The sequence below is a fragment of the Macaca nemestrina genome, chromosome 2 (genome assembly GCF_043159975.1).
Source record: "Macaca nemestrina isolate mMacNem1 chromosome 2, mMacNem.hap1, whole genome shotgun sequence".
NCBI lineage: Eukaryota > Metazoa > Chordata > Mammalia > Primates > Cercopithecidae > Macaca > Macaca nemestrina.
In genome coordinates, this window is record NC_092126.1 from 115,750,489 (window position 1) to 115,765,360 (window position 14,872).

Here is a 14,872-nt window from a genome sequence, read left to right on the forward strand (position 1 = left end):
GGCCTACCTGGCATCTGGCCCCAGCTTCAGCTCCGTTTACTATCTTGCTCCCCACGCTCACTAGCCTGCATTGAGGCCTCCTCTGTGCCCCCCAACCCCTGAGTTTCTCATCCCCAGAGAACCCAGCATACACAGAATTGAAGGGTTTTCTTATTCATCTTCCTGTGCTCACCCTGAGGACTGGGCCTGTGTCATCAGCTAATCACTGTCCCCTCAAGCACTCACAGTGGAAAATGGAGTGCTATGCAGCCCTGCAGCTTGCCATCTGGAACAGTTCACAGGCAAGGCCTCCCACACTGAACCCTGCTCCAGCCAAATAGTGCCAGCAACACAGAGCTACTTGTTACATCAGCTCAGACCAAGCCACATCCACAGGAGCAGTTGGTGATTCCACAGAACCACAAGAGACTTGACCTCCTGGAAACGAATTAACCAAGATTAATGAAAAAGATTAAGGTCATGTGCCCTGTAAAAGTGTCCCTCACTGGATAAACTGTGACAAGGTAGGGTACTGTGTGGTCTACCCAGCTGACCCTCTCCATGGGTCATTCTTTGCTTTTATCACTACCTGGCACATACCTTTACGTATTTGTTTATTGTCTTCCCTCCACCAGTGTTAGGTGTTTGCCCTTGCTGTATCCCCTGTGCCTAGAACAGTGCCCAGCATTGGCAGGTGGCCAATAATTGCAAAATAAGTAAATGTATTAATGAACCATTAGAGGCTTTGTTTTGTACACTTACTACCTGCTGGGCACATTTATTTAATCCTCATGACAGCCCCTGAGGTAGGTGTTACTGTTTCCGTCTTAGAGATAAAGACTCTGAGGTTTGGAGAGGTGAAGTGATTTGATCAATGTCACATGGTAGTGAGTGTGCCCAAGAATCATAGTTTCCTTTATTCGAGAAGTTGGGGGCCAGGTGCAGTGGCTCATGCCTGTAATCCCAACACTTTGGGAGGCCAGGGTGGGAGGATCTCTTGGGCCTAGGAGTTTGAGACCAGCCTGGACAACAATATGGTGAGACTCCATCTCTACCAAAAAAAAAATATTTTTAAATTAGCCAGGCATGGTGATGTACATCTGCAGTCCCAGATACTCGGCTAAGGCAGGAGGACTGCTGGAGGCCAGGAATTCAAGACCAGCCTGGTCAACATGGCAAGACCCCATCTGTACATATACGTATCTATAGACAGATAGATTAAAAGATAGATATGTATTAGCCAGGCACAGTCACACGTTTGTAGTCCCAGCTACTTGGGGAGGCTAAGGCCGGAGGATCACCTGAGCCCAGGAGGTCAGGGCTGCAGTGAGCCTTGATCACACCACTGCATTCCAGTTTGGGTGACAGAGTGAGACCCTCTCTAAAATAATTTAAAAATACTGAAGAAACAAAGGGAGCAGTTTGTAGAATCTTGGAGTGGAGGAAACTTCTGTGTCACCAAACACAGAAACCATCAAAGAAAATCTTTCACATCCAAAATTAGTCTATAGAAAAAAAAAAAAAAAGAAAATCTTAACCAAATAAGAGACTGAGGCAAGAGCTTCAATCAGTTGAGGTTTATTGAGCCAGAGTTTGAGCGTGCCCAGGAAAGCAACACAAGTCACAGAAACGTCTGTGGCCTGTGCTCTCCCAAGAAGTTTTCAGGAGGCTCAATATTTGTACATTTCTTTAATAAAGGGGAGAAGACAGTGAGGCAAATGGTTATGTTTTTGTGAGACTCTTAATTAGTGTCCCGTAAATCTAGGCTATATGGAAGATAGGTTGAGCACTGGAAGAACAGGGAGTAACAGAAGAGCCAATTATGCAGAGGTCTCAGGGTAGGTGGAGGAATGATTGATCTCATCCTATCCTTGTTCTGCACCTGGGCAGATAAACTTGTAATTGACATTGTCAGTGTGAAATTTAACAGACTTTGGTTTTAGGAGTTAGGTTTAGGTTGCAGACCTAAAGTTGCAATTGACATGTGCTTGTTTTATAGGAGGATATACATCTTGAAAGTTTTAGGGACTGGCAAAGAATTTACTGATGAGCAATTTGTGAGTGCAGTCACCTGGAGATGCGTGAGGCTTTGTGCCTTTTTATGGAGATCTGGTTAATGCATAATATTTTGACACAAGGTTGCAAGGTAACAGGTATCCATTTGGGAAAAGAATGACAGTTTTGGAGAACATTAGTTCTACAGCATAGAATGAAGTGTTGCCGGAATAAAATTTTTAAAAAAATTTAAAAAGAGGCCGGGTGCGGTGGCTCACACCTGTAATCCTAGCATGCCTGTAATCACAGCACTTTGGGATGCTGAGGCGGGTGGATCACCTGAGGTCAGGAGTTCGAGACCAGCCTGACCAATATGGCGAAACCCTGTCTCTACTAAAAATACAAAAATTAGCCGGGCATGGTGGCGGGTGCCTGTAATCCCAGCTACTGGGGAGGCTGAGGCAGGAGAATTGCTTGAACCCGGGAGGCGGAGGTTGCAGTGAGCTGAGATCATGCCACTGCACTCCAGCCTGGGCGACAGAAGAGAAAGACTCCATCTCAAAAAAAAAAAAAAAAAAGGAATGCCAGTGTGTGTGACTCAGTCTCCAAGCTTAACTCTCCCTTTAGCATAACAAATTTGGGGTTCCTGACATTTTTATTTTCATTTATGAAAAGATCAATAACCATTTGCATTAAAAATGAAGTCTATATGGAAAAAGCCACCATCACAGCCAAAACACAAATAACAAACTGTAACTTGTTACAAACAGCATACTTGTAACTCATTTCAAAATAAAGAGCTGATTTCTCTAATATATAAAGAACTCTCATAAGCCAATAAGAAAAAGACCAGTGGCAGCCGGGTGTGGTGGCACATGCCTGTAATCCCAGCTACTCAGGAGGCTGAGGCAGGAGAATTGCTTGAATCTGGGAGGTGGAGGTTGCGGGGAGCCAAGATCATGCCGTTGCACTCCAGCCTGGACAACAGGAGCGAAACTCCGTATCAAAAAAAAAAAAAAAAAAAAAAAAAAAAACAAAACAAAACAGAAAAAGACGAATGGCCCAGTAGAAAGTTTGTCAAAGGATACAAACAGACCATTCACAGAAAAAGATAGATAAATAATCTCTCTCAGGAAAGTACCTCCCAGTCACCCTTTCTTGGAAAGTTGTTGAAGGATGCACTTCAGCAAAATGAGGGAGTAAACCAGGAGACACTGGCTTAAGATCCAGGCAAGAGTGAGGCGCTCAGGAGCCCTGGAAGTCAGAAGAGCCTGGTAGCACTGAAGGAACACTCAGGCCACCTTGGAACAGAGAGGATGGGATTGCCATGTGGTTCCACATGGCTCTGAAAATAGAAAATGGCTAAGCTGTGCAACAGACCGCCTATGACATCTGGTTGCCCAGAGCTTCTGTGAAAATACTTTAGGACAAGGCTTAATAGAGTGTATGCGCTTTGTTTTGTCCAATTTTAGACTTTAAAATCCTCTGAGGCATCAACTGGTGAGGGTAAGAAAGTGGCCCCATAGACTGAATTGGGCCTGCCCCACCCTGGTACATTTCTGTTCTGTCACAGTGACAGTTCTCAGCTCAGAGGTCCTTTGGGAAACTTTCTCTGAGGTGGCCCCTATCCCCTTGCCAGCTGGATGAAGCAGCATCCACCAGAACTGCTACCATCACTGCAGGGGGCTTGGTGGGCAGAGGCCTGACTTGTCTCCATTAGTACTGTGTTCCTGTGCCCAGTGTGGGCCCAGCACACACTGTGGGTTCAGTCAATCAGCCCCCAGCCTGCTCTGGAACTGAGTCATCGGAGGGAGTGGGTGTTGGGCATAGCTCTCTGCCCTAAGAACCTTCCTTCTTCGGCCCGAGGAACTCCCACTGGGGCAGGGCTAGCTGCTGGGAGGAAGTGGGGCCTACTGAGCGTCTGCCTGGGCTAGGGAGTGGAGGTGAAGGTAGACTCCTCATACAGCTCATATGGGGGCACTGGGCTGTGGAGCCTTAGCCACTTTCAATTGGCAAGCCCTGGCTTCCTGGAGGAGGAAAGGGGAAGAGAAGTGCCTTGGGGGTGAGGATTGAGTCAGCTGCATTGTCGTAATGGAAATAGCACACCCCTGGGTGTCCAAGACTTCCCCTCCATGGGCCTCAGAATCGTCCATATAAAGTAACACTTTTTTCTTTTCTTTCTTTCTTTTTTTTTTTTTTTTTAGACTGAGTCTCGCTCTATCGCCCTGGCTGGAGTGCAGTGACTCCATCTCGGCTCACTGCAACTTCTGCCTCCCGGGTTCAAGCGATTCTTGTGCCCCAGCCTTCTGAGTAGCTGGGATTACAGGCGCACACCACCACACCCAACTAATCTTTGTATTTTTAGTAGAGACGGTTTCACCGTGTTGGCCAGGCTGGTCTCGAACTCCTGACCTCAAATGATCCGCCCGCCTCGGCCTCCCAGAGTGTTGGGATTACAGGGGTGAGCCATTGCGTCCGGCCAAAGTTACACTTTTGCACAGGGAGTTGGATTTGAGTGACAAATGGGTGACAAAGGCGGGGCGCGGTGGCTCAAGCCTGTAATCCCAGCACTTTGGGAGATCGAGACCATCCTGGCTAACCCGGTGAAACCCCGTATCCACTAAAAAATACAAAAAACTAGCCGGGCGAGATGGCGGGCGCCTGTAGTCCCAGTTACTTGGGAGGCTGAGGCAGGAGAATGGCGTAAACCCGGGAGGCGGAGCTTGCAGTGAGCTGAGATCCGGCCACTGCACTCTAGCCTGGGCGACAGAGCGAGACTCCGTCTCAAAAAAAAAAAAAAAAGAGTGACAAAGTGCTTTATTAACTCGCAGATGTGAACAGGACACTGCTGCTGACCCCCTGGTGACAGCTAGCCAGTGGCTGAGAGACCGCAAGATGATTCCTCGTCTTTCACTTCCCTCCGTCCCAGGTCTGAACTCGGACCAGCAGGAGCCTTTGGGGGACCACTGATTGCCCTTTACACTCACACAGATTTCTCTTGTCCATCACTCACTCACAGTCCAGTAAGGATCCTGCTGTCTATTCTGCGAGGACATGTTGAATGCAGGGACAGCCATTTGGAAGACTGTCCTCAAGGGTGGCAGCAGCCTCTCAGGACAGGGAAAGCCAAGGTGACCACTAAGCCCGTCTGGGGTGGAGGGTGGCAGGCGGGGGTGGAGAGGATTCGAGGCCACCTGAAGGAACCTGTGCTCGGAGACACTTACTCATTGTGCGGGTCTGACACCTCCCAGCTCATCCTGTCCCCATCTTCCCCTTGCGTCACGTCCCCACCCAGCAGGAGGAGATCTGAGGCTTTGCGCGACGCTGGCCCCGCGAAGTGTGGGGGGCTTTTCCTCTCAACCACTAGTGCCCCACAAGCGTGGGTGAACAGTCCTCCCTGGCTACTGTGAGACGCTGGGCAGGCCACTTCGCTTCTCTGGGCCTCCGTTTTCCTGCTTGTCAAATGGGGCTGATGCCGGCGTGGGCTTCTTCGGGCGGTCGCGAGGGTTGACCCCTGGAGTCAGCAGGCCAGCCGCGAACACGCTCCCAGGCTGAGGTTGGGGCTGGGGGGCGTCGCCTCCCCTCCGCACGCCCCAGGCCCCGCCTCCCGCCCGCGCACCCCCCCCGACCCCGCCCCCGACCCACTTCCTCCTCCCGCGGGCTGCCCAGCCCTAGCGCCCCGCGCTGCGCGGGCAGCCCCCTGCCGCCGCGCCATGTCCGCCGGCTGGTTCCGGCGCCGCTTCCTGCCTGGGGAGCCGCTCCCCGCGCCGCGGCCGCCCGGGCCGCGTGCCAGCCCCGTGCCCTACCGACGGCCCCGCTTCCTGCGCGGCTCCAGCTCCAGCCCCGGGGCAGCCGACGCCTCGCGCCGCCCAGACTCCCGGCCCGTGCGCAGTCCCGCGCGAGGACGCACGCTGCCTTGGAATGCAGGCTACGCCGAGTGAGTGCCCCTTCCCGACCCCTGGCTCGGGCCCGGGCCGGAGCCCGCCTCGGGTCTTGCGCCGGCCTAGAAAGCGGGAGAAGCTGAGTGAGTGACAGCCCCCACCCACCTGTGGACAGCCCCTTCTTGCCCTCTCCTCGGAATCCTGACAACGTCCCCATCATCCCGACCCTGCGTTTTCCTTGGGATTCCGACCTCCCCTTCAGAGAAGACAGGAGGTCGGGAAGGACCTGCAGCCCAGGGGCTTCCAAGATGAGGCCCAGAGACTCGGTAGAGTTCCAGCATTCGGGACTTTGGAGATTTCCCCTCGCCCCCTACCCCCACCATCTCACCCTGGGTATGACCTGCGCTGTATGGGACAGGGCTTTGGGCTGCGACAGGGCAGGGGACAGGAATGGCAACATACCCTTACCTTCTAGCCCAGGGTCACCAGGTAGGCTCCAGAGGAGCTGGGCCCTGACTTTTACCTTAACCATGAGGCCACTGAAGTTAGGAAGCTTACATCGTGGTTGTCTTAAGTGTGTGTTAGGGACAGCACTGGGGAGCTGTTGCCCCAGAGGGAGGGGTCCTCTCCTGTGCCCATGGGGACATAGGTGTGTCCCTGGAGGGTCGTTTACCATTTCCTGGCCTCAGGATTATCAATGCAGAGAAATCTGAATTCAATGAGGATCAAGCCGCCTGTGGGAAGCTGTGCATCCGGAGATGTGAATTTGGGGCTGAAGAAGAGTGGCTGACCCTGTGCCCAGAGGAGGTGAGCGCAGCCTGAGTTCTTGACTGGAATCCCTCCTACAGGCTGGGGCCACGACCTGCAGGCTGAGGTTCTTACCCTGCTGCCCCATGTTCTAGTTCAGGGTGGGTCAGGGGACAACTGGGGAAGTCAGGCAGAGGCTGACACTGAGCCCTTCCTGTGCAGTTCCTGACAGGCCATTACTGGGCACTGTTCGATGGGCACGGCGGTCCTGCAGCAGCCATCTTGGCTGCCAACACCCTGCACTCCTGCTTGCGCCGGCAGCTGGAGGCGGTGGTAGAGGGCTTGGTGGCCACTCAGCCCCCCATGCACCTCAATGGCCGCTGCATCTGCCCCAGTGACCCTCAGTTTGTGGAGGAAAAGGGCATCAGGGCAGAAGACTTGGTGATCGGGGCATTGGAGAGTGCCTTTCAGGAATGTGTGAGTGTGTGGCTTTTGGCTGGGAAAGAAGTGGAGATTTTGCCCCTAGGGATCTCGGGAAATGGCATCTCTGTATACCCATGGTCATCACACCAGATCCTTGGATTGGGAGGATGAGATTGGGTTGGTTGGGTTGTTACTAACAGCCATCACTGTCAGCATAACCCTCTCATTTTATCCAGCGCCTACTGTGTGCTAAGTGCTTTTACCTGCATCATCTAATTGAATACCCTTTTGGTTCTTGGTGCAGTGGCTGGTTTCTCTTCCTATTTTGAGTAGCACTTCCCTTGTCTAGATCTCCTGACTGCAGGGATCTTGGAGGCATGGCTGGACTTTGGGCTGGGACTGTCAGGCCTGCTAGTAGAAGTGAACTGTCGGGTAGGGTGGGGATCGAGAGACAAAGTAGTATGGTGGCAGAACAGGCAGCAGCTAAGGTGGCCTTGGTTTGCCCCAGGACGAGGTGATCGGGCGGGAGCTGGAGGCCTCAGGCCAGGTGGGCGGCTGCACAGCCCTGGTGGCTGTGTCCCTGCAGGGAAAGCTGTACGTGGCCAATGCTGGGGATAGCAGGTGAGTCACCCCTTGGAAGGTGGGCAAGGGTGGGATGGGGAGAGCACAAGCAGCAATGGGGACAAGCAAAGGTGGCTGGAAGTGGAGGGATAGTAGGAAGGATTGACTGGCTGAATTATGTGTATTTGGTATGTGTTGAGTGTGAGGGTGGACAGTAGCTGCTGGGGAGGGCGGGGACCTCAGGGGCCCTGCTAAAGGGCTAAGCCTTCACCCTTGCAGGTCTTAGGTAGTCATGGAGGGCTTTAAGGAATCATCATGGGCAGAGCTGGGTCCTGGTGGTTGGAGGAAGGACTGGTAGGAGGGTGGCCATGGGTGAGGGTGGAGCCCCCCTCCTAGACCTCTCCCTTCTCTCCTCAATCCAGGGCAATCTTGGTGCGAAGAGATGAGATACGGCCACTGAGCTTCGAGTTCACCCCAGAGACTGAGCGGCAGCGGATCCAGCAGCTGGTAGGTGCCCTTGGCAGCATGGAGGCTGTGAAGCCCCAACTCCTGGGTCCAGGGCCACAAGAGTGAGTATGACCTGAGTGCAGCCTCCCCACCCCAGGCCTTTGTCTACCCTGAGCTTCTGGCTGGCGAGTTCACCCGACTGGAGTTCCCTCGGCGGCTGAAGGGGGATGACTTGGGACAGAAGGTTTTGTTCAGGGATCACCACATGAGTGGTTGGTGAGTGGGGATGGTGGACAGGTGGGAAGGGAGACCCCTGGGATCCAGTCCCAGCTGTATGGCCTGGGGCAGCCCCCCTCTACCTTGGCAGGGTGGACACTGTGAGGGTGTGATAGCTGGGCCCTGAGTTGGGGAAAGATGAGATGGGGCACAGGGCTTGCATGGATGCTGGCTCTGCTTCTGGTAGGAGCTACAAACGTGTGGAGAAATCGGATCTCAAGTACCCACTGATCCATGGACAGGGTAGGCAGGTCAGTGCCTGGCACCCCCTAACCCCAAGAATCCCTCTTCATTGTCCCCTGCAGAGGTGGGAGCTCCTTTCTTTGCCTCTTGCTGGTAGCTGTGGCTGGTGGCCTGGGATTTGCTCTGAGTCCAGGAATTTTCTCAGTCTAAGGCTTCCAAGGGCCACAGTCCACCTCTCCCTGTGTGCTCTGCAGTGCTAGGGCCTGGTACTTGTGCATTTGCTGGAGCCATTTGCCATCACCTCACACCTCACTTTCCCTCAGGCTCGGTTACTAGGAACACTGGCTGTCTCCCGGGGGCTGGGAGACCATCAGCTCAGAGTCCTAGACACGAACATCCAGCTCAAGCCCTTCTTGCTCTCTGTCCCACAGGTAAGGGGGGAAACGCTGTCCAACCCAGCTTCCATTTGCCCAGAAAGGCGGACAGTGAGGCTGTTGGGAGTCGGGAAGGGAGTGTGCAAGATCCTCAGGCTTAACTTGTAGGTGACTGTGCTGGATGTGGGCCAGCTGGAGCTACAGGAGGATGATGTGGTTGTCATGGCGACTGATGGACTCTGGGATGTCCTGTCCAACGAGCAGGTGGCATGGCTGGTGCGGAGCTTCCTCCCTGGGAACCAAGAGGACCCACACAGGTACTGTAGCTGCTGGGGACCTGCCTGGGCCTGGGTTGGTGCCAGCAGCAAGCCCAAGTAGTTATGGCTGAGAAGATAGCACTGACAATGAGCTGGCAGCTGGCCAGGATCAGGGCTGTCTCAAGCTTCTTGGAGGAGGAGGGGAGACTAGGGTTCCAAAAATCCCTGGATATAGTCTCTTGTGGTTCAGCCCATGGCCCTTCCAGGCTTGCTGCTTGCTTGGTCCCCAGTCGGACTGCACTGCTTGGGTCCCCATGTCCAGCCTTGTGCAGTGAGTTCTCCTGAGGGCTGGCCTTGCCCCTTTGCTCTGCCCCTGAAGTCTATCTGCAGGATGGTCTTCACAGGTTCTTGAAGCTGGCCCAGATGCTGATACACAGCACACAGGGAAAGGAAGACAGTCCCACAGAGGAAGGGCAGGTGTCCTACGATGACGTCTCTGTGTTCGTGATTCCCTTGCACAGTCAGGGCCAAGAGAGCAGTGGCCACTGAGGATTCAGACACTGTATCCCAGAACTGCTCCAGTGCCCGGGTGTGGTCTGGGCATCCCTCCAGTGTGACCAAGAGCAAATCCTGCCTGCCCTATCCCTAGCCACAGCCCAGCGCTCTCCCTGCACCTCAACACACATCCATCTCAAGAGGAACATTTATGCCAGGCAGTCAGAGCTGGAAGGGTATGGAGAGCCCAGCCCACCAGGTCCTGCTTTTTGCGGTGATAACCTCTGGCAAAGTGACTTTACAAGTTAACTAGGAAACCCATGTGAGGTTCCTCAGACAGGATCTTCAACAGCCCAAAGTATCATTCTCAGGGGCACCCAGGCTAAGGGTATTAGCCAAAGATGCCAGGATGGGCAGCTAACCCATGTTTAGATCCAGGTCTCCAATTCATGGATGTCAGAGCATGCGTTCAACAACCCCCAAAGTCCACGCAGGGTGGCTTGTAGAAACCTTTGGGCAGCCTCATGTCTGCTAAAACAGCCATCTTCAAGACAGCCCCTGAAAAGAGACCAACTCAGGTCCTGCCCTGCTATTCTTTGCTGGAGATGAGGAACAGGCTCTGGGGCTAAAGTCTGGGGTAAAGCACAAGGGACTAGAGGAACTCTTGGAGTTGGCTGGGTGAGAGGGCTTTCCATTTGTTACCTGTAGTAGCCTGCCTCCTAACTGGTTGCTTCTCCCTAGTTCCAGCCCTGCCCTGGTCTGATGCCCCAACACTGCCTTTGCTTTGTTGTTCCATCACCTCCCTATTATTAAATGTTTTCTACAGAAGAGACTTGTGAATCATGAATTGCTGTACAGCTTGGATTAAGGATACCTATTGTTGGCTGGGTGTGGTGGCTCACGCCTGTAATCCCAGCACTTTGGGAGGCCGAGGCGGGCAGACTTCAAGGTCAGGAGATCAAGGCCATCCTGGCTAACACAGTGAAACCCTGTATCTACTAAAAATACAAAAAATTAGCCCGTCATGGTGGCGGCTGCCTGTAGTCCGAGGTACTCCAGAGGCTAAGGCAGGAGAATGGCGTGAACCCGGGAGGAGGCGGAGCTTGCAGCGAGTGGAGATCACGCCACTGCACTCCAGCCTGGGTGACAGCAAGACTCTGTTTCAAAAAAGGAAAAAAAAAAAAAAGGATACCTATTGCTGTTTCTTGTTACCTTCCAGTGGATTAGTTTTAGCTCCACCTTGTAAGCCTGCACGTAATCAGGACTATGTTTTCTTTGCAGTTTCCCTAGTTCTCAGCCTGGGTGAGCCCCAGTGAGAGAATTTTTGGCCAGGAAACAGAAGTCTCTACCATCACTTTTTTTTCCTTTTGAGATGGCGTCTCGCTGTGTCACCCAGGCTGGAGTGCAGTGGGCACGGTCTGGGCTCAATGCAACCTCCAGCCTCCACCTCCCGGGTTCAAGCCATTCTCCTGCCTCAGCTTCCCAAGTAGCTGGGACTGCAGGCATGCGCCATCACACCCAGCTAATTTTTGTATTTTTTTTTTTTTTTTTTTTTTGAGACGGAGTCTCGCTCTGTCGCCCAGGCTGGAGTGCAGTGGCGCGATCTCGGCTCACTGCAAGCTCCGCCTCCCGGGTTCACGCCATTCTCCTGCCTCAGCCTCCCGAGTAGCTGGGACTACAGGCGCCCACAACCGCGCCCGGCTAATTTTTTGTATTTTTAGTAGAGACGGGGTTTCACCGTGGTCTCGATCTCCTGACCTTGTGATCCGCCCGCCTCGGCCTCCCAAAGTGCTGGGATTACAGGCGTGAGCCACCGTGCCCGGCAATTTTTGTATTTTTAGTAGAGTTGGGGTTTCACCATGTTGGCCAGGCTGGTCTTGAACGCCTGACTCTAAGTGATCCACCTGCGTCAGCCTCCCAAAGTGGTGGGGTTACAGGTATGAGCCACCACACTAGTTTTTTTTTGGCAGGGCGCGGGGGGAGACCGAGTCTCACTCTGTCACCCAGGCTGGAGTGCAGTGGTGTGATCACTGCAGTTTTGACCTCCTGGGCTCAAGTGATCCTCCCACCTCAGCATTCCGAGTAGCTGGGACCACAGGTATGCACCACCACATCCTGCTCACTTTTTATTTTTTGTAGAGACAGGGTCTGTTGCCCAGACTGGCTCAAACTGGATGCAAGTGATAATCCCACCTCAGCTTCTCTAGGATTACAGGCGTGCACCACCATGTACTTACTTGTAGGCTATGGGTTTGAGATACTGGAAGGGTGGTCTTTTCACTTAAAAAAAAAAAAAAAAAAAAAAAGCCAGGCATGGTGGCTCAAACCTGTAATCCCAGCACTTTGGGAGGCTGAAGCAGGCCAATCATGAGGTCAGTTTGAGACCAGCCTGGCCAATATGGTGAAACCCTGTCTCTACTGAAAATCCAAAAATTAGCTGGATGTGGTCGTGCGCGCCTGTAGTCCCAGCTGCTCAGAAGGCTGAGGCAGAAGAATCGTTTGAACACGGGAGGCGGAGGTTGCAGTGAGCTGAGATTGTGCCACTGCACTCCAGCCTGGGCGACATAGCGAGACTCCATCTCAAAAAAATAAAAATAAAAAGTAATGAGACAGGGTCTGTTTTGCCCAGGCTAGTCTCAAACTGCTGGGTTCAAGCAGTCCTCCCAGCCTGTAGCTGGAATTACAGATGTACACTGTTGACTTTTTCACTTACTTTTGAATGCAAATTTCTGTAAAGCTAGAATTAGCTGGATAAAGTTAGGGCCCTAGGGCTTGCTGTGTAATAAGCAGCTTAGTTCATCTAATCCAAAAAGACTATGTTGTCATCTTGGCCAGGCACAGTGGCTCACGCCAGTAATCCCAGGACTTTGGGAGGCTGAGGCAGGCAGATCACTTGAGCTCAGGAGTCTGAGATCATCTTGAACAACATGGTGAAACCCCGTATCTATAAAAAAATACAAAAAATTAGCTGGGCATTGTGATATATGCCTGTGGTCCTAGCTACTCGGGAGGCTGAGGTGGGAGGATCACCTGAACCCAGGAGGTGGAAGCTGCAGTGAGCGGAAATTGTGCCACTCCACTCCAGCCTGGGCAACACAGTGAGACTATCTCAAAACACACACACACACACAAATGGGGCTGGGCATGCTGGCTCACGCCTGTCATCCCAGCACTTTGGGAGGCTGAGGCAGGCAGATCACCTGAGGTCGGGAGTTTGAGATCAGCCTGACCAACATGTTGAAACCCTGTCTCTACTAAAAATACAAAATTAGCCAGGTGTGGTGGCGCATGTCTGTAATCCCAGCTACTTGGGAGGCTGAGGCAGGAGAATCGCTTGAACCTGGGAGGCGGAGGTTGCGGTGAGCAAGATCGCACCATTGTACTCCAGCCTGGGCAACAAGAGCAAAACTCTGTCTCAAAAACAACTACTATGCTGTCAACTAGAACGTACCAAAGCTCAAGTGCTCATGAAGTATCTGTTGAATTACAAGGCAACCACCTTCATGACCTCAGCTTTACTTGACCCTTCCCTGATTTACTCCTACTTTATAATTTATGTGAATTCTCTTACCAGGCAACTGACAGCCCAAAATTGCAGCCAAAAAGAATATCCAACAGGTCGCAGAGCCAATGGTAAAACCTGTATAATTAACTCAACTGAGAGGCTCTCAGAACCCACCACCACCCCCGCCGGCTTTTTTTTTTTTTGGAGAGAGTTTCACTCTTGTCACCCAGGCTGGAGTGCAATGGTGCAATCTCAGTTCACTGCAACTTCTAGCCTCCTGGGTTCGAGTGATTCTCCTGCCTCAGCCTCCTGAATAGCTGGGATTACACACACACACCACCACACCTAATATTTTTAGTAGAGATGGGGTTTCATCATGTTGGCCAGGCTGGTCTCAAACTCCTGACCTCAAGTGATCCACCCATCTCGGTCTCCCAAAGTGCTGGGATTACAGGCATGAGCCACTGCACCTGGCCCCAGACCCCCTTTCCTACCCATTAACTGTAGATTTCATTTCCTACACATTCTCCAGGGAAGACTCGAAAAACTGCATCAGACATTTCCCACTGCTGTATTCCACAGTGCAGGACTTCAGGGCTGAACCTGTCCACAGCTGGGCCCTATGGTAGTCTCACCAGGACTCCTCTAATCAGGCAGCTTGAGTGCTATCCTACCAGCCTGTAGGAGTGTCACTTCCTCTTTCCTCACCACAGCCCCCACTACCTCACCACTCCGCCTGGGCAAAAAAAAAAAAAAAAAAGTGTGGGCAGCATCCTGTGCCTGCTTCTCTTACCCACATCAACTGCTGAGCCAGCTCGCCCCCACAGCCTGCTTGCCTAGCTTGCCACCCGGCCTGCTGTTGTTCCTCACATCACAAGGCTGAAGCCTGGGGAGTGGGTGAAGTGGGTCTTTCAGTTGCGAGCAGGCCAGAGACTGGAGTAGCTGCTGGAAGGGCAGCCATGCTTACCTACTTGTTCATGTCTCCCAGCAGAGCTGAACATGGCAGCAGTCCTCCCATCAGGCCAGGAGTGGGTCTCTTCCTTCGTACAGTCTGTGTCAGAGAAGCCTATGCACAGCCTGTCACACACAAGCTAGGATGTTCCCTCTGCCACTGTCGCAGAGTCCCATGAGCAATGTGAAAATGTAGCAGGCCCGAGGTTTTCTTCGCTGATCCAGAGAGGGTGAAGCAAGAGCAGGAAGCAGGTTCTACAGCTCTGAGGATGCTGAGCTAGAGCAGCAGCCTGATGGGTTACCAAAGCAATTACCTTCTGCCAGACTGTGTGCCGGGGCCTCAGAGAGACTCCAATATCCTTGCCCTCCTGAAGCCAGGGCCTAGCAGGACAAAACATATTCCAACTAGAGGTTGTCAATCTGGTCAAGGGTTGAGGTAAACAGTAGGGGATGCAAGGCAGCCTGAGATAAGTGCCAGACAGTCTCCAAAGACTCAGGCTGGCTCAGGCTTGCCTTTCCCAGTCAGTCATTTCTGGCTCTATGGCTATTACAGCCTGGGGTTGAAGGTTGGTTCTAGGGGTTCCTCCCACCAGCCCATAAATCTTAAGTTACCAAGGGGCAGTCAGAGGCAGTCCCAGAGAGCCCAGCAATCCATCCACACAGCATTACAGCAAGCTGCAGTGTGAGCCAGGAGAACTAATAGGAGAAAACCCAAGCCTCCCTCCAGCTCTGGGACCAGGAAAACAATGCTACAGAAACTCCTATCAAAGAGAAGGCAGCCATAAAATTCTGTTTAAG

The 14,872-nt window shown here is 52.7% G+C and overlaps 1 protein-coding gene across 3 annotated transcripts; it reads left to right on the forward strand.

Moving 5' to 3' along the window:
• The first annotated feature begins 5,622 nt into the window (after nt 1-5,622).
• LOC105480537 (protein phosphatase, Mg2+/Mn2+ dependent 1M) lies at nt 5,623-10,446 on the forward strand. Of its 3 annotated transcripts, XM_011739566.3 has the most exons (10): nt 5,623-5,911; nt 6,545-6,662; nt 6,825-7,079; nt 7,534-7,646; nt 8,009-8,093; nt 8,191-8,309; nt 8,497-8,560; nt 8,816-8,923; nt 9,035-9,183; nt 9,528-10,446. In XM_011739566.3, the coding sequence occupies exons 1-10, from the start codon at nt 5,688-5,690 to the stop codon at nt 9,670-9,672; spliced, it is 1,380 nt and encodes a 459-aa protein (XP_011737868.1). In that variant the 5' UTR covers nt 5,623-5,687; the 3' UTR covers nt 9,673-10,446. The 3 variants fall into 3 exon arrangements, with proteins under 3 accessions (XP_011737868.1, XP_024648217.1, XP_011737873.1); XM_024792449.2 differs by lacking the exon at nt 6,825-7,079 and having other exon boundaries at nt 5,673-5,911; XM_011739571.2 differs by lacking the exon at nt 5,623-5,911 and having other exon boundaries at nt 6,662-6,729.
• Nucleotides 10,447-14,872: the final 4,426 nt, after the last annotated feature.